Source organism: Drosophila persimilis, unplaced genomic scaffold, assembly GCF_003286085.1.
Source record: "Drosophila persimilis strain 14011-0111.01,24,50 unplaced genomic scaffold, DperRS2 tig00000191-arrow-pilon, whole genome shotgun sequence".
Classification (NCBI taxonomy): Eukaryota; Metazoa; Arthropoda; class Insecta; order Diptera; family Drosophilidae; genus Drosophila; species Drosophila persimilis.
In genome coordinates, this window is record NW_020825298.1 from 10,233,217 (window position 1) to 10,252,543 (window position 19,327).

Sequence of the window (19,327 nt, forward strand, 5' to 3'; positions counted from 1 at the left end):
ATGCGGTGCGGTGCAGTGCGGACCCCAGCCCCCAGCTCCGTTTTAGTTTGCTCAAAAATAGCCTTTCTTTCCCGTTTATTTCAAAAGTTTTAGTCTCTACCGCGTATCCAATGTGCAATGAACGGCGCTGAAAAAATCGGCAAATATATAAAATTTCAAGAATTCCCAAAAAATCCTACTGATACTAGTGCAAAAGTGTGTGTCTAGTTCATTCAGAATAGAATAGAACGTAAACCCAAGCTATAGATTATAAAATAAATCAAAGTGTGCCGAGGAGATCTATACTTTAATTTTATTCTATTTAAAAAAAAAAAGCGAATGTAAGTTTAATTTCCATTTTTTCATATAATTTTCTTCTTCAACTTGAATTAAGGACATAAGAAATAAGGCTTTTTGGTACTTGTGTCTATACGCCTTCTCTCATCAAATATGCAGCCTAAAAATAACATATACTACATATATTCTACATAAAACTAAGATAATTATTTATGCCAAATGCATGTGCTACCAAGTCTAAATCTAAGAGCTGAATAGAGTTACTATTTTGAAAAGCATTTACTATGAGCATTTCCCCGAATCCAATACCATTTTTTTCGTATGGCTGTATGCATTGCATCCATTTTGAATTTTACTTTAATATATATGTATGTCTGTAAATATGTTGTATGTGTATAGAAGCCGGCAACAAATATATTTACAGTTAAAACAAAAACAAAACCATGCCTTAGCAAAAAATATCTTCAAAATGATTGCCATGTTTATTAATAAAATAACACAAACTTTCTACCCCGCACAACCCTCAACCCAATTTGCGGCACAATTTCGAATATTATAGGAGGCATTTGACCAAGATCTCGACGAACTGCTACAATCGCTGTCAAGTGTCGAGGATGGCATCGCAAACATGAGCCAGAGCAGCCTGGAAGGCATGCTACAGGGACTAAAGGTAATATAATGACATCTCCAGCCATATCTAACAAACAAACAAACACGTTTTTGAATGCTCGACGACAAGGCATGTTCGACAATAACAACCGTAGAAGATAGAGTTTTCCTATATAAGAACTCACTTAACCTGAACCTGTACATAACTTTTTGTAAACGATTATTGGATGCTAGTGTCGTATGGCGTATGATGATTATTAATAACTCATTCGCGCATCATTCCATACAGAATCGTACAATTTGGTTTAGAACAGAAGAAAAGTGTCTGTCAGAGGAATACCTTTAGTGTTGTCCAGTTTTTTTTGTAGAAGTCGAACCTTTTTGATTGTTCTGTAGGATTATACACTGTTTCAAGAATATTCTCTACTATTTTCCTATCAAAACAAATGAACCTGAAATAACTATTTTCAATTCCCTGATGCTAATAGCTAATCCAAAAGAATCTGGAAGTACACGAAAGGAACGCCCGCCAGCTCAAAGACCAGGCCAAGAAGTTGCCCACAGATCCTGGAACTGAACGCATACTGAACGAAGTCGTAGATCGCGTTGATTTGCTACTACGTCGTACCCAACAAGGCATCACCATGATAGCCGTAAGTAACCCCCACGTCACATCTTTACTGGTTTCTAAATTGTATGTATTTTAGAATGCTATGCATGGGCAGAAGAAGCGGCAGCAGGACATCGATCAGTACCAGCAGCATTTGCTGGAGCTAGAGCAATGGATCAACGAGGTAACCGCTGAATTGGCATCCTTTGAGACCACACCGGACAGCAGCACCGATGAGCAGGTGCTCAAGTCGCAGGTGGAACGCAGCCAGCAATTGTTGCGCACTCTCAAGGAACGCCAGCAGTCCATGGACGATCTGTTGGAACAGACGCGACAGCTGCAGTCGCAGGCCGATGTGGCCCCCCTGGCCGATACTTTAATGGAGCAACTGCAGAGCATTCTAATCATTCTACGCGAACAGATCACAGTGGCCACCACAAGGATTTTCACCATCGAGAAGCGCATTGTGGACCTGCGCAAGGCCAAGAGCGACGAGGCCCAGCGACAGCGAGTGCAGGCCGATGCCATGATACAGCCCCCGACCCAGATTGAGTCACACGAATCAATAGAGTCCAATGAGAATACAATTGATTCGACCTCAATGCCCGAAGAAGAGGTCAAACCGAGTGGTGGGGTATATGTGGAGACGCAAACATCGTTTAGCCTGCAGCAGCCGCTGGCACCTATCCAGGTGGCAACCAGCACTGTGGAGGCGCAGACCAGCTTCAAGGAGCAGCCCTTGGCAGTGGAAACCGCTGAGGTTGCCCAGCAAACGCAAAAGGAACGTACACCCACCGAGAACATAATGGTGACGCAAACGATTCAGGATGGCCAGGCAACCATACAGATTGACACGACCCTGAATAAGGATATACCCGACAGTCCCGAAGATGTGCAGATTGAGGCCCGCTACCATCAGCGACCCCAGGGCGATGTGGAACGTGCCACCGAGCTGATCCTGAAGAATGTCCCACAGGCATTTGAGACCACATTCGTGGAGCCAGATGAGACCACCACAGAGGTGATTGTGGGACCCGATGGCACCAAGCATATCGTTTTGAAGAAGGTCACGCGTACGCGCCAGCAGATTGTACAGCAGCAGCAGATCAGCTCGATCGAGACTGTAAGCGACTCGGATGGCAACATTGAAGTGCATTCGACGGGACAGATCAATCTGGAGAATGTGCAGACGACAGACACCAGTGCGGATCCACAGGAGGGAAGCTACCGCACCGTTGTCACGCAGCAAACGCGTGGCGCCGTTGTAGATGCCTCCCAACCCGAGGCGGTAACTGTTCAGGAATTTGAAACAGAACCAACCATTGAGACGTACGAAGAGATTGTGGGTGGTCCTGGATCAGAAGGACACTTGGCGGACATTGGCGGTAGCAGTACCATTCGTGCTGTTGTGCAGCAGGTGACCCGCAAGGTGATCCGCAAGACGCGCAAGATAATCAAGCGAGTGGTGATCATCGATGGAAAGGAGCATATCACCGAGGAGGTGATTGAGGAGCCCGAGGAGATTGAGATTACCGAAGAGGAGTCGGCGCCTCACATCAATGTGAATATTGTGCGTACAATCAATGGGAAACCGGTCACCGAAGAGGAGTTCCAAAGGATGTTGCAAGAGCCGGGCGTGATCATTGAAGAAGTTGCTGCAGAATCGCCGCAACAGGTATTTGATATTGAGTCTACCCACGTCACCTCCACCACAGAAACAATAACCACACCACAAGAACAAGTACAAGTACAGATACCGCAAGATTCAGAACAGATACAACAGCCAGAACAACAGACACCACCTACAGAAACAAAGATCAAAGAACCAGCACCAGTAGAGTTGCCAGCACCTTCTCAAGTAGATGTTGCAGAACCAGTAGATGTTGACAGTACTACTACTACATCCATGAGTATCGTTAATGTTGCAGCAGCAGATGTAACTACAACAGAAACATCAGCCAATCTACCAGATATCGTAGATGTAACCACAGAGATCACATCATCTCAGCCTGTGGTGGAAAATATCCATGAAATTTGGCCATTGGAACATCATTTGAACGCCACCAACATTGACTTTTCACAGCACCATGAGCCACTAGCACCGGTAGAAGCGACAATCACTTCAGAAATCAGAGAAGAATCCATGCCTGTGGAAACCATTTGGCCCACTAGTCCAGAGACAGGCAACTCTTTAACTCTGGAAAACTACGAATTCGAGCCACAATCACCCACAGAAAAGAAAGAACTTGAGACTGAGACAAAGCCTGAAACAGAACCAGAGACTAAACCAGAGCCAGAGCCCAAGACCTCTGCCAGTATTGAAATAATTAAGACCATCGAAACAGTGACCATAGCAGGGGAGCAGCCGAAGGAATCGCCTGTGGATGTGGTGCCTGAACCGCAGACAGAAGTTCCGAAGTCAAAGACTGACATTGAGAGTTTCCTGGAAGCTGAGAAGATTTTGGCCGGAGCCTTGAAGGAACAGCAAACCGTACCTAAAGTAGAAGAAGCATCAACCATTCAAGTTGAGACAGTTGTTCCTGCAGAAGCAATCATCCAATTGCCTGAAAAGGAACCCTCCGCAGCAGTAGAAACAGCTGTAGAACCTACCGCAGAAGTCACAGAAGTTACGGAAGTTTCTATACTCGAGCCCCAACAGCAGCCAGCGGAAGTGGTAAGCGTGGCAATCACTCTCCAAGAGCCAGCACCAGCTAAGCCAACGGGCGATACCCCGGAAAAGGAGGTAGCACCAGGACAGACGGACCTACGTGTGGCTACACAACTGTTCATCTCTGGCGAGGCAGCAGCTTCTACGGCCCCACAAAAGTCCTACCAGATTACAGCGCCATCCATCGAGGATAATGGCGATGGTGTGCTCAAGGTTGTGATGGGCAAGGAGCCGAAGGGCACCGAAGAAGAGCCAGGACAGACTGCCACGAAGGTTAGCATGACCATCATTGAGACGGCAGCTGCAGCTGCAGCAGCTCCTGCTGCCGATGCCAAGCGGCGTCGAAAGAAAAAGAAGAGAAGAGACACAAAGCAGGAGGAGGATCAGCCAGAACAAGAAGCAGAAACCGAACCAGAGCCAGTGTCCGTCACAAAGGAGACCTCTGAAGTGGCTCCGATTTCCCCAGAAGATTCACCCCGCGAAGACAAGGACAAAGTGCGCCACGAATCGATTGTGGAGATCAGTGCAGATAGCGATCTGTCCAGCATGGACATTGACACAGCCCATGACTCGGTGAAGATTGTGGAAGATGCAGTCGTCTCCCCGCCCTCAGAGTCTCCACGTGCGCCCATCGTAGAGCTGGTAATACCCACAGAAGTGGTCGAACTTTCACTAGTCGAGGATGAGGAACAGCAGACAACACCACGTGCCGCAACGCCTGTAGAAGCCGCGAAGATTGAGCAGGACATCAAGTCCGTGCAGACATCGCCACAGCATCAACCGAAACTGGATGAGATGTCAGTGCAGACGAGTCTGGAGATCCAACCCGAGAACCAGGAGATGGAATCGCAAACCCTGATCATTGAGATTGCCGAGACTGAGGCACAGACAACACCACGCGACGATGAACGTGTTGTTGAGGTATCCACCGCTGAAATGCAAACGGATGTCAGTGGCCAGCCGGCGGATACAGTGGAGATCTCCAGTCAAACCACTGTGACCACAACCATTGAAAAGGAACTGCAGACAACGCCCAGGGAATCACCGCGTCAGCGAGAGCCAGGCAGTGACGATGTGGTACCTTCACTTGTCCAAGATTTGGTCAAGGAGATGACCATCGATCTGCCAGTGCCCACCACAGAGCAGTCAACGTTCACAGAAACCACAACGACCACGGAGATGCATGTCCAGACCACCACACCCGAACCCACAGAAGTGGTGGTGGCTGAAACTGTTAAGCCAGAGACAGCGCACGAGGCAACCTCAACGCTGGAACTTGTGCAGGTAGCCGATGGTGAGGCCCAGACGACAACACCTCGAGAGGTGGAACAGCAGCAACAACCCATTTCATTGGATGACTCCAACTCCATTTCCATTTCGGAACCGTACGAACTGGAGGTGAAGACCACGGTGGCGATACCAGCAGACTCGGATGCCGGCTCTCTGGCCGAGCCAACGGTCTACGAGTATACGCAGACCATGGAGCTGCCCAAACCAGAGAAGCGCTCCAAGAAGGATAAGAAAAAGAAGCAAAAGAAGGAACAGGAGCAGCAGCAGCCACAGCAACAGCAACAGCAGCCGCCAGAGGAGCCACAGATCAGTGTGACTGTTGAAATAGCACCCGAACTGCTGTCCGAGTCGGGGATTGTGGTGTCCACCAATCAGCAGATCGAAGAGGTGCCACACGTCGCACCGGAAGAAGTGGACCCAGTGGAGTTAGGGGAGCCAGCGAAGCCACCGCAAAGAGTTCAGCTGCAGATCACCACAACGCGGGTGTACGATGAGTATCCCGATCTACCAGTGCACATAATCGAACAGAACAAGATGAGCATTGCAGAGCAGAGCAGCCGAACGACCGGACGCGAGCGCAGTGGTGCGGGACCCACGTCATCGGTGACCATCGAAGAGGTATCCTCGCCCACAGAAGAACTGGTGGTGGTGCCCATCACCCCTGGGCCCGATAACCTCAACGAGCAGCAGAGCAGCATTTGGTTCCAGCCAAATACGCCTTCCCAGGATCTTTCACAGGCTTTGATTATGAGCGAGAGCCTTCAGCATTATCCTGGACAACCGAAACAGAAGGCCAACATCTTGGTGGAGACCAAGGAGGCTATTGGGGATCGTATTAAGCACTTGAAACAGGCGGTACCACAACAACAGCCGACGACAACGACGCCCCTGAGCAATGTTCTCCACTTGGCCACTCTTTCGGAGCAGATCATGGAGCTGCCCACGGAGCAGCGTCTTCAGGAGGTTAACGAAGGTCTGCAGAATCTAGATGCGGCTCTGAACAGCGGCGACAAGACGGTCATACAGACGACAGTCATCACGGTCATTGAGATGGTCTCGACTTGGCTGGAGACCATCGAGTATCGCGTGTATCTCATCCGACAGAACTCCAACGAGGGACCCTCTGAGGAGAAGCTGGACAACTACAACCAGCTGAACGAGGAGCTGCACACGATCAAGCAGAATGTGAACCAACTTGAGAGGCAGCTGTCGAAGACAGAGGAGCCCGAGCTGCATCAGTGTGTGGACACGCTCAAGGAGCATGTCGAAGCCGTGGAGCAGGTGACACAGCAGAATCAGGCACAGGACAGCAACGATCTGGACAAGTGGCACAGCTTTGAGGTGCTGCTGAATGACGTGTCCACAGTCCTAGTGCAGCTGCAGCAGCGATACGACATGGTCACCAATCAGGAGTATCCGCTGTCCGCCAAACTCTCGCACTTGGACGAGCTGGAGCAGGAGCATGAGCAGGCCCAGCAGCAGCTGGGACATCTCCTGCAGAATGCACGAGCCTTCCAGCGCGACTTCCCAGGCAAGAAGATGCCACAGGATGTACACAATGCCTTCGAGACGAGCAAGAACATTGGGAACAACATCCAGGCCGAACGAGAGCGTCTCCTCCAACTGCAATCCTTGGCAGAGGAGTACGAACAGACCCTCAAGGAGTTCACCAACATCACGGTGCTCGCCGACAAACTTGTGGAGTGTCCCATTGTGTCCAGTTCTTTGGAGCAGCTGAACAACGAAGTGCAGAAACAGCGAAAGTTCTTTGTGAACCTGAGCCACTGCCGCGCCATGCTGGAGTCCCTCGAGGAGAACATTGACACGGAGACCCGGGAGAAGCATTCGGACCTGCACAAGGAGCTGTACAACCGAGCCACTCAGCTGCTGGACAAGGCCTCCGAACGATCTTCGAAGCTGGTGCAGGCTGCCTCCCGTTGGACCGTCCTGGAGAAGGGAATGCGCGACGAGTTGCAGTGGCTGCAAGTGGCCCAGCAGCGTGTGCCCGATCTGTCGGCGGTGACATCGGCGGACTACGACCAGTACACGACGCTCTACCAGTCCCTGAGCAACGACATCTCCCATCATTATGTTAAGATGACCCAGCTCTCGGGGATAGCCAACAAACTGCAGCAACTGGTGCAGGCGCCCAATCTGGTCGAGGAAACCAACGAGGCGCTGATTGTGCTACTGAAGCTGCGCGAAGAGGTGGCCCTGTACTTGCACCGCCTGCTGGTCTTCAAGGAGATCTGGGTGCAGTACGAGCAGCAGACCGACAAGCTGGAGGCCTTCGTGCGCGAGGCGGAGCAGGAGCTGCGTCACATTCAGATACCGGCACAGCCCACGCAGCAGCCCATCGAGCATATGCGTCAGTTCTGGGAGATCAAGGCCCGGTTCGAGCTGCACAACAACGTACGCAACGATGCCGGCCATAGCTTTGAGAAAGCTCTGCAGGTTATTCCGCTTGCGGATGAGATGCTGCAGCGGCAGTTCCATGCCCAGCTGGAGGACCGCTGGCATGCCGTGGCCCAGGCCATCGAACAGATCCAACACAATATTGTCGAGTGCCTGTCCTCAGAGGATATGCCAGCGGCGGAAAAACTGAAGCTGGTGGAGCGTGAGCTGCAGGAGATCTACCTGACGATGACCAGCATGAAGGGCGTGATCAAGAACGAGGAGGAGCTCTGTCTCTACATCGAACGCGTTCAAGTGCTGCGCACACGCGTCGGCTTCATTGGCAACGAACTGGGTCGCATTGGACTCCAAGAGCCGGCGGCCATCGAACCCGAGAAGATCGGCGAGCTGTTTGCCCTGTCGCACAAGATAACCACACAGATAGCCGAGGAGTTGGAGGGTGCCTCCGTGCTGCGCGATCAGCTGCAGGCCATCCAGGAGGGGATCAGCAACCAGCGCAAGCATCAGGCCAAGATCTCTGTCATTCTGGATGAATGCGAGGCGGCCGAGCGCCAGGGAGCTGATGTCCTCGAGAAGGCCGTCACCGACTGTCAGAATGTGGGCGAGGACCTCGTCTCCAGCTGGCAGGAGATCATGCGCATCCGCCAGATGCTCCACACCCTGCCCATGCGCCTCAAGATGTCCGTGTCGCCGGTGAAGCTCGAGCGGGACATATCCCAACTCCAAGACGATCAGACCTTCCTTGAGAGCAAGTGCACCAACATTATGGCCATTCTACGCAATCGCCTGGCCATGTGGCTACGCTACGAACGTCAGTTGGAGCTGGTCCATGGCTCAGTGCAGGAGACGGACTTTATGATGGAACTCATTCGAGTGCACGGACAAGTGGACTATGAGCGACTAAGGAAAGCCACCGAAAGATTAGAGGTAAGTTATTCCCCCTACCCATCCCACTCCCATTCCTATTCCATACCTTACACCATCCCTTGCCATTCTATCCCCTTTTATGACTCTGTTTACTCGTGAGATACAATAGAAGACTATCTGCTACCTGCTGTGCGGAATTTTCGCTACCATTTTCGCTATGCTTATCAGCATCACTGGAAAACTTCTTGTTTTTCCCAATCGAAAATTCCTACAAAAGGTGGTGCCTTTTCTGATTTTCAATCAGTTTGCTTTGAGCATACGCGCTGGAAAATTATTTGCCTCTTATTTCGTGAAATTTGAAGATATTTTCTTCATTTTGTGTGCCATAAAATTCAGCCATAAATATTGTTTGAGAGGTATAACAAAATATCGATTATTATCCACATTTTTTAATTAACAAAAAGTTTAGTTTCGAAAAAAGATTCTATCTAATTTGTAGTGCTATTCATCATTTGGTACAGAAAAAAAAACATTAAAGCTTAATTCAATTCGTAATTGACCCAAAGATATGTTTATTTGTATGAAGAAATTTTCTTTGTGCCTCCCAGAATGCATTAAATATCACTCGCATAAACCACAATCGAAGGATACTTATTTATAAAAAAGAAAATCAACGTTTACTTTTCAAATGATTTTTTCCAATATTCATATATTTCTCATATCCAGCTTTGCCAGCGGTTCACAAAAGTACGAGTATTCATATATCCAACAAATTCATTAAAAGTAATTTCAAAGAACTTTTCTAATGCATAGCTCTATGCATTCGTGTTTGTGTGCGTGACAAACACGATTAGAAATTCGTGATGCCCTATCCATTCCGTACATTCTTCACGGCATCAAAGCTTATCAAAGCTTTAGCGTAAGCTTTTGCTGGCGGCTCTCCCTGCTCTTTCTGTAGCAAGTTTTGTCCGCGGCAGGCAGTTGTCGTTAGCTTCGAACCGAGCGCGTATCGCATTCGTCGGTCGTCGGTCGCGTCTAGAAATCCCCATTTATACAAATGTACTAATCCATCCATCCGTCTCTTCAATATCCGTCCAATCGCCAGGGTCTGGCCGGCGATCTACACAACCGCGAAGAACTGATAGATGAGCTTAAGGGCGCCGCCAAGCCCCTGATCGAGAGCTGTGATGTGCAAATTGTCGAACAGATCGAGTCGGCTGTGCAGGATGCGGTAGTGGCCTGGAATGACACCACCGAGAATCTGCAGCAGCTCTGCACACGCTACCAGCGAGCCGTCGAACTCTGGGATAAATATCGCAACGCCTCGGCGGCCGTTCAGAGTTCCATTGACCAGCAAATGGATACGGTCAAGTCCTTGGAGCAGCCCTTGGACGCCCTACAACATGCCAAGGTAAGTCTTTCTATTGTAAGTAGATGACGTGACCACCAAACACTACTACTACAACCCTAGACGTGGGAGTACATTGGTGGGGCTGATTGGGCTTTCCCACCCAATATGTGTGGGTGGGTGGACTGTTTGATTTTTTGGCGGCAAACGAGTACGAACGGAACTATGACCCTTTAATTGCTCTACACAGACCTACTAATACCCATCGTACCTATAATTACATTGATTTTCCGTAGTTCTATCCAGTTCCATATCTACCTTACCTGTGTTTATGTTCTGTTTTTTTGGACTCGTCAATGTAATCGGTTGTAATAGTAATAGCCCCAGAGCGGTGGGCTCCTCCATACCGTGATATCTGTGCGCGGCGTGTTGCTGTAACTTTTCCCTAGCGTTTGTTGTGTCATAAATTATGCTCGAACAAATAGACACACAAAATGTGCGATGACTGATTTCTTATATTAGGTATTTACTTTAAAAATTAACGCATACTCTAGTCGCCAGTCGCTGGTCGCCAGTGGCTGGTCCGCTGTGTGCTTATTGATCATTATGGTCGTGTACCAACTTGCTGTAATTATATTTTTGGACAGCGCCAGCTGTCATTTCACATGGTAGGAGGTTGGACGGAGAGTTTATCAACCCGGTTGGAACATTCAGAATTTCGAATACATATGTATGCAGTAGCTGTTTTATCAACAGAAGGCCCAAAATGCCTTGAGCCTCCTCCGGTATGGGATAAAAGATAAATGTATTTCCAAACACTACCTACTCTACTATGCTGTGACTGGGGCTGTTGGGTTTTCAATGCCAAAATGTTGGACTTGTTTTCGTTTGCTTTTGCCCCATGCCCCGGCGATAAAGCATCGCCGCCAAATATTCCACAGATGATATCATAGGGCACGCGGCAAAGCAAACGAAGGGCCCTCTGGCTCTACACAGCTTATAGTACGAGAAATGCGCTTGCCTTTAAATTAGAAATAAGTGTCGGAGAAAACAGAACAGAACAGAGTATGACCTGTTTTTTGTCTAAATTGAAAACGAAAGTGCGCTTGCGGTGTGGGGCCCTAATTACATTTTGTCGAGCAGAGGGAAATGGTGGTGCGTTCCGCCTGCACTCGACACCGTACGACACTGGGGTATACGACAATTGATAAGGGCTGACCGGCTAGACCCGGCCGGCTTGAGCTAAATACTATTTGTTGAGGCTATATAGCACACACATACGAGTATATCTCTAAATATAGACGATTGACATTTTGCATGCAATCCAACAAAATATATTTCAACAGTCGCGTTGTGGGGTTTCTTCATTTCATTCTCTATATTTTTGTATACAAAAAGAAGCTTAAACTATTAAAGAAACCTGATTCTCTTTTAAGGAAAAATGTATATAATTAAGTAGGTTTTTTTCTATTTTTTTTTTGGCAGTCATTAACTAACTTGATTTCCATCTCTAACTCTCTTTCCATCTGTCTTCTCGCAGGCCTGCCAAGATAATCTGACCACACAAAATGATAGAATCTTGGAACTGCGTGACATTGTGGCCAAGATAGCCGCCGATGTGGGTCTGGATGCCTCAGCCCTGATGCAGGGCGAACTGGATGCTTTGGGTCAACGTTTGGCTGAATGCAAAGATGCCATCACCACACTCGCCAATGTGGCCGAAACGCAAGACAAAGAGCGCAAAGAACTGGACAAGGAGGTGACACAGGCCAAGGTTTACTTCAATAACGTGCAGCAGGTGAGTGTTTTAGTGAAACGCGAAAGAAAATAGTGTCTGTGGCGGCAACTCGGGAACACTCCGTCGCTCCATCTATCTATCGATTATAACTAGGAATACGAATGTGGACGGATATTGGCATATGTTGGTTGGATGTCGGTGTCGATGTCGATGTCGGTGGGATGGGATGGGATGGGATTGGGGCTTGTGGGAATTCCCACACAAACAGAGCACAACACACGGCACTGGGGCTCTGGGGCTCTGGCTAGCCGGCTACTGCTACTGCCACTGTTGTTGTTAATCCCATACGAAGGACATGCTATTTTAAGTGGGTTAAAAGTTGAAAAACTTTTCGTGTACAATACTAACACTCACAGTGGTACCGTACCCCACATCGGCTCATTATTGATTGATGGCGGCGTGACCAGGGCGTGACCTGATATTCGGGTGGGGCGACAGACTTATAAAATAATAATTGACACTTTAGCTAAAGCTAAACGAAACTGACTTCTGAAGATGCTGAATATTTGATGAAACAGAAAGGTAGTATTAATATTAAATTCGTATTGGGGGGATATACATTTAGTCAGTTTAGGTGATAAATAAAGTTTTATGTTGGTCAGATGCAAAGCCAGTTACAGGAAGGCCTTGCTGACATTTAAATGATTTCTAGGAAATCGCCCTGTATTATACATATATTTCTTTTCAAGGCCTTGTGACTCTGGCTATAGTTGTTGATTGTAGCATAGGATTTATCGTAGGCTACTACAATGCACAAAATGAAACAATTTATATGTATATATCCGTATTTCTTGATTAAAAAATTCGATGACTCAAAATCTTACTTTCGATGAAATGTAATTTGCTTAAGGGACTATTAGAATGGCTTAAGTGGCTGTTGAGACTTTCAGTAAACCATAATATTGTTAGCTAATGTTGAGGCAGTTCCATCAACTATTTCTGAAGATCAATATCCATAATTGTTACTGTTTTTACCAATATGTCTGCTAAAGGGGTTTAAACATTTATAATATGGACAGCAAAATGTTGGTCTTTAGGGTTTAGTGCAGGTAGTAGCCCCATTTCCAATTACCTTTTGCACCACGGTGCACCCATTTTCGTCAGTTGCACCTGTGTGCGTGTCCCACCCCACAACCAGTTTAGAGCACGCCGCCGCCGCCTCCCACTGCACCTCGAGACAATTGAAGTTGGGCAGAAGCAGAGGCAGAGCCAAAGGCAAAAACAGAGGCAGAAACAGAGAGCGCGTGTCGTTAGCATGAGGTCATTGCCAGTCGGTGGCAGAAAGAGTTGCGACGGGCTGTCAATGTTTCATTGTTTTAGGCGAAGCCATGCAGCAGTGGAGCCAGCCAGCCAGCGGTAACTGGAGACATCGGAGTGCAGCCCATATTAGGGTCAGACCAATTAGCGATGCACAAACAACTGACCAGCAATGCAAATATATTAATGTATCTCTTTCATTTTCCATATTGAAGGACATATCACGTGATGCACCGCAAACGCCCAGGGAAAGCGAGGAGCAGTTGGCGGCCCTGCGTGCCCATCTACAGACGCTGGCCCGCACGGAGGAGCAGCTGCGGCAGCTGCGTGAACGCCAGCAGCAAAGCAATGAAGTGGCGCCCGCAACTGGCGCCGATGATGGGATACTGGAGGTGCTGGCCCTGTGGCAGAAGATATTCCAGGACACGTTCCAGGAGTACCATCGCCTGTCGACGCGGCTGGCCCGCAGCCAGAACAGCTCGGAGGCACTGCGCCTGTGGCGTCAGTATCTGCAGCATGTCCAGTCCTTCCTCTCCTGTGCCATACCCGAGGACTACAGCAGTCTGCGAGAGCAGCAGCAGCTGTGCGCCATCCACCAGAACCTGCTCATCTCGCAGCAGAGCGTGCTCGCGGAGACGCCACTCGAGTCGGAGCTCTCCGAGCAATACAAGGCGCTGACCAATCTGCACAACGAAACGCTGTCGCGGATCATGCAACGCAACGGGGAACTGGAGCGTCGTGTGAGCGGCTGGAACGCCTACCGCCAGCAGCTGGCGGCCCTGCTCGACTGGCTGCGACAGCGCGAGGCGGAGCGCAACAATCTCCAGCTGCGCTACATCCACCTCAAGCGGGTGCCGCACCTCAAGAGCCGCCTGGACGGTCTGCTCCAGCAGCTGGACCAGGGCGAGCAGCAGAGCAAGTCCCTGCAGGAGCAGCAGCAACAGCTGTCCCGTCACTGCGACGAGGCCCTGGCCACAGCCATGCGCATGGAGCAGGCCAGCATCGGGCAGCGGATTAACAATCTGCGTGCCGCCCTCGAGACATGGCAGGGATTCCTGCACCGCATCAGCCAGCTCTCGGAGACCTACGAGCAGCGTGTCCTGCAGCTCCAAAAAGAGTTTGGAGCAGCCCAGAAACTGCTGGACAGCAGCAGCGAACCACTGCCCACCCAGCCGGCGGCCATTGAACAGCTGCTGCAAGCCCTGCGCGCACAGCGTGTCCAGTTGGGAGCACAGGTTCCGGCGCTGGAGAGCCTGATGGTCACCCAGGAGGAGCTAAAGGAGTGCGTGAGCCCGCACGACATGAAGACGGTCCGTCAGCGCAACTGGCTGTTGTGGCAACAGCACGCGGACCTCGACTACCAGCTGGCGAGCCTCATCAACAGCATCGACGAGCGCCTGTCCCTGCAATCCAACTACCAGATTCGCTACGGACGCATCTCCCAGTGGCTGCAACGTCTCGAGCAGCGCGTCGAGCGCGATGCCGATGTCTCTGCCATGGCCAACCCAGAGCAGGCAGCCAAGCAGCTGGAGCAGCAAGTCAATGCAGAGCTGCAGCTGCGCGACAAGGAGCGCGAATGGCTGCTGTCCACCAGTCGGGAGCTGCTCACGCTGTACGCCGAGGAGCCTGAGGTGCGGGCCCAGGTACAGCAGCAGAGCGATTCCCTCATCGATCGCTGGCAACGACTTAAGTACCTGTGCAAGCAGCGAGCCACGAAGATCGGGGAGCTTAAGATGACGCTGCTGCGACTGGAGGAGAGGATAGCCCTCATCCGTGCCTGGCTTTTCGAAGTGGAGTCGCAGCTGGACAAACCCCTCAGCTTCGAGAGCTACACCCCGAACGTGATCGAGGCCAAGCTGAAGGAGCACGAGCAAATCCAGCGATCCATCGAACACCACAGCAGCAATGTCGGCGAGGTCCTGAATCTCGTCGAGATGCTGTTGAACGATGCTGATAGCTGGCGCACTCAGGTGAACACCTCCGGCCTGGCCTCCTCCGCCCAGAATCTGGAGCTGCGCTGGAAGAACGTGTGCAGCCAGTCCGCGGAGCGTAAGCAGCGCATCCTCAGCATCTGGAATCTCCTGCAGAGTCTGATCAAACAGACAGCCGAGCACAAGAACTGGCTGGGCAAGCAGGAGACCCAGCTGGCGGGCTACGAACGTGACCACAAGTCCAGCGGCAAGCAGAAGCTGGAGGAGCGCCAGAAGGAGCTACGCTCCAAGCTCGATGAACTCGACAGCCAGTCAGTGAATCTGCGGCATCTGGAGCAGACCTACGCCAAGCTGACGATGGGCACTGGTGTGGAGCCCGAGAACATACAGAAACTCACGCTCCCTACCAAGGTGATGCTGAGCAAGTGGCGCCAACTGACGCCCCGGTGTCATGCCCTGCTCGATGCCATCGACAAGGATGCAAAGGTGCTGCGAGAATTCCATACCGCCCAGCAGGAGGCCACTCAATCCCTGACGGCCATTCAGAAGGCCCTAGAGCAACTGCCCAGCGCAACAGCCGAGGATCAACAGAACGGCAAGGCAGAGCCCAAGGCGGTGCTGCAGCGTTTGGAGAGCCTGGAGCGCAAGCTACAGGATGCCCAAAAGCATGTCCAGCAAGCGGATGCCTTGGCGCAAGAGGCCAAATCACGACCCAAGCAGCAGCAGCCGCAACTGAAGCAGATGCTCGAACTGATGACGGTCTACACCACACTCTGGCAGACGGTTCAGACGCGGATCGTCACCCTGAAGACCAGTTGGCTGGCCAGAGCGGCACAAAGTGCTGCCGGAGCAGTCAACGAGGCGGCCAATGCAGCCGTTCAGGTGAACACGCTGTCGCAACGGAAGATGCGCCAGGCCCAGCAGATGCATCGCGAGACCTCCATCACTGCCAAGGATGCGTACATCATGGAGCTGCAGACGGCCATTGCCGAGTGCCAGAACAATCTGGACGAGCTGCAGCGCACGATTGTGGACAAGACGCGCAAGCCGGGACCCCAGAAAATAGCCAAGCTGCTGGGCAATGCCCAGTCCTCCACGGAACTAGTCAAGCATCTCAGCAATCTGCTCCTAACCGAATGCCAGGCCGACAACCAGGCCGCCCAGTCGGAAACCGTCTCAGAGCTCACGTTGCGCTTTGACACACTGCAATCGCAGTGGAAGGCGCGACAGCAGCACGATCAAAATGCAAGGTAAGCATCACCCATATCCCAGATATATCCTTTCTTAGATGTACGTTTACTGAAGACTTGCAAAGCCTTAGATTCCTGATAGTTATCGCTTGTGTTCTTTTTGTGTGCTTTCTAATTTTGTGGTGGAGTTTGCTTCGTTTGTTCCGTGTCTATTCCAGATGAATGCATCCGTGAATTATAGTTAACAAAAACATAATTGTGGAGTGAAAGTGGCATATTGTATAACCATTATTTGCTCTGTGTCTCAACTGCTCCCAAAGCAACTTCTTTTCGAGAGACAAACGGCATCCTGTCTAGTGGATCATACTAAAACAGATGACTTGTGTTTGTCTACAGTAGTCTTAAAGTACTTAAAGTTCCGTTATAGATATAGTTAGCTAGGGATTAATATAATAACTATATGTAAGCCATTCAATTTCCACATGACACGGCACATTGATGCCCGACGGAGAATAGTAGTAACATTGAATCTCGACTCGAGTTTCCCTAATTGGGCTTTTGTTTTGTTCTTTAAATCGTAAAATGAATCCTTTGGTTTTGCAAGTTCTTTGATATTGGTCGATCTATCTGTTATTGGTGTTTGGTTGTGGTTTTTTGACTAACAAAATGTTTTATTGCTTTCCATCTCTCGCTGTTGCCTACTTCTGTCACACACCCACATACTACACACAAACACGCGACACGCCTAAACACTCTATAAAACATCCCACCCTAAAAACGCTTAACTTGAACGAACGTGCGCATTCATGATGCCATGATACCAGGTGCCTACTACCTGCGTCCTACAAGTACAACTGCATACAGTAAGTGTTCGCTAAATACCTACATAAATACATATGTACCTGCCCGCCTGTCTGTCCCTCAATTGTTGTTCAACCTCCTGCTGTGTCTCCACTCCCGTGTTCTGCGTGTGTTGGGACAGGGCCTCCACTAGACAAAAGCTGGCAGATGCTACCCAAATGACTGCCAGACTCCAAGGTGGAGCACAGCAAAAGAGGGAGAACTATGATACTCAAGCGGCAGCTGCTTAAAGCCAAATTAAAGCTATTTTGATATGGCCCAGATTGTGCTAACAATTAGATCGTACTCATCTGCTGAATTCAAATACTAATATCTTTTTCTTTTTGTCTTCCTTAGCGAGGTCGGCCGTCTAACGTGTCCGCTCTGCACGCAACGCAACTGGCAGCAGATCGACAACGATCTGTGGCGCCTGGAGCAGTGGCTGCAGTTCGCCGAGAGCACCCAAAAGGCTCAATCGACCCCACCGTCCAACATTGAACTGCTGGAGGATGTGACACAGGATCATCGCGAGTTCCTGCTGGATCTAGAGAGTCACAAGTCGATCATCTCGTCGCTGAATGTGGTCGGTGATCATCTGGCCACCCATACCCTGGACACTGAGAAGGCCCGCCAGCTACGCTCTCGCCTCGAGGCGGATAACGAGCGCTGGAACAATGTCTGCATCAATGCCACCAAATGGCAGGCTCTTCTCCAGACCGCCCTCATGGGCAACAGTGAATTCCATCAGACCATCGATGAGCTGGTCGATTGGCTGCAGCGAACCGAGCAGAACATCAAGGCTTCCGAGCCCGTGGATCTTACCGAGGAGCGTTCGGTCCTTGAAACCAAATTCAAGAAATTCAAGGATCTGCGTGCCGAATTGGAGCGCTGTGAGCCGCGTGTCGTGAGTCTACAGGATGCCGCCGATCAGCTACTGCGCTCTGTCGAAGGCTCTGAGGAACAGTCCCAACATACCTATGAAAGGTAAGGTCTCCCAGGTGCCAGTTCCGAGGGCGGAACGAAACGATTCGTAGGTGCCGCTTGAGCTTAGGAATGCCTAAGATCTTAGGAGTTAGGTTTAAATAAAAATGGATGGGCTATAGAACTTTCGTTAGTTGGACGGAAATTATTTTTGTGAATTTTTGTTTTTTATTTTTTGTAGAATTATTGGGTTTTTCAATATGATAATCTTAAAATAAGTAATTTACTTCTAATAGAATTCTATTAGTTAGATCTTTCCTACCTCTTCCTACTCCATGTGCTTATTCCATTCAAATTTCTAAAGATATCGGCCTTTAATGCTTTTTTTTACATTCTCCACCAACAAATCAAACCTCTTTTGGAACACCAATTCCTGTACAAATATTATCAACATTATTCCAACTAAATTATACTAAAAACTATCTCAACTTTCGGCACATCTCTTCACTTTCAATGTCCCTCGATCGGGGGACACTACTCCGCCTAGTAGAAATGATAATTTTTCATTTGTTGTTTAGTCTACAAAAAACAATCAGTATCAAATCGTATCCAAACATTTGTTTTGCCTGTAAAGAATATTTTGTGTTTGCTGTTTTTGTTGCGTGTACATATATTTATTTTTTTGTGTTATTTTTGGTACTCAAAATTCTTTCGTCCGCCCATTCTAACCCTTCATCCGAACATACACCCCAAGAGCCGTTGGCAAATGTTTTAAATGTTCTAGAACCCTTTCCAGATTGACCGATCTCCGTCTGCGTCTGCAATCCCTGCGTCGCCTCTCCGGCATCTACATCGTCAAGCTGGGCGCAGTGCTCGGCTACGAGGGCGACAATCTTGGTGTGCCGCTACACATGTTGTCGAGTGAGGTAAGTCCCAGTCCAATTCTAAGCCCTAAAGTGGTTCCCGTTCAAGAACTTGAATTGTCCTTAAAAAAAGAAAAAAGAAACTCTGTTTTTTATTTGTTGATTTGTAAGCGCACCAAAAGTAAAGTAAGTGAAACCAATTGGCAGTCCAAAATTGAATGACAAGTGTACTATAAATGGAGACCCACTGAAACAAAAATTGAAACAAAATTTATTATGATTTATATTATTTTTAATTTATTTTATTTCCTTTCTTTTCCATTATGGCATATCTAGCTTTTGGATAATACTACATTATCAACCTCTTCTATGCAGGCCGCCGCACCAAACACAGAAAATGCAAAGTAAATATCGATAGAAGTATAATTTTTCGGTTCAGAATGC

General features: G+C 49.2%; 1 protein-coding gene across 11 annotated transcripts in view; it reads left to right on the forward strand.

Annotated features, from left to right (window-relative positions):
- LOC6589136 (nesprin-1) overlaps nt 1-19,327 on the forward strand; it is a 112,511-nt gene that overhangs the window by 90,986 nt on the left and 2,198 nt on the right. For 4 of the 11 annotated variants that reach the window (XM_026988507.1, XM_026988510.1, XM_026988505.1 and 1 more), the window contains 10 exons: nt 836-946; nt 1,374-1,538; nt 1,593-8,795; nt 9,841-10,146; nt 11,624-11,881; nt 13,354-16,319; nt 17,084-17,122; nt 17,457-18,083; nt 18,805-18,946; nt 19,220-19,287. In XM_026988507.1, the coding sequence (XP_026844308.1) occupies nt 836-946; nt 1,374-1,538; nt 1,593-8,795; nt 9,841-10,146; nt 11,624-11,881; nt 13,354-16,319; nt 17,084-17,122; nt 17,457-18,083; nt 18,805-18,946; nt 19,220-19,287 (11,885 nt within the window). The remainder of the gene's footprint in view (nt 1-835; nt 947-1,373; nt 1,539-1,592; nt 8,796-9,840; nt 10,147-11,623; nt 11,882-13,353; nt 16,320-17,083; nt 17,123-17,456; nt 18,084-18,804; nt 18,947-19,219; nt 19,288-19,327) is intronic. The other 7 variants (XM_026988509.1, XM_026988506.1, XM_026988502.1 and 4 more) reach the window with 5 other exon arrangements.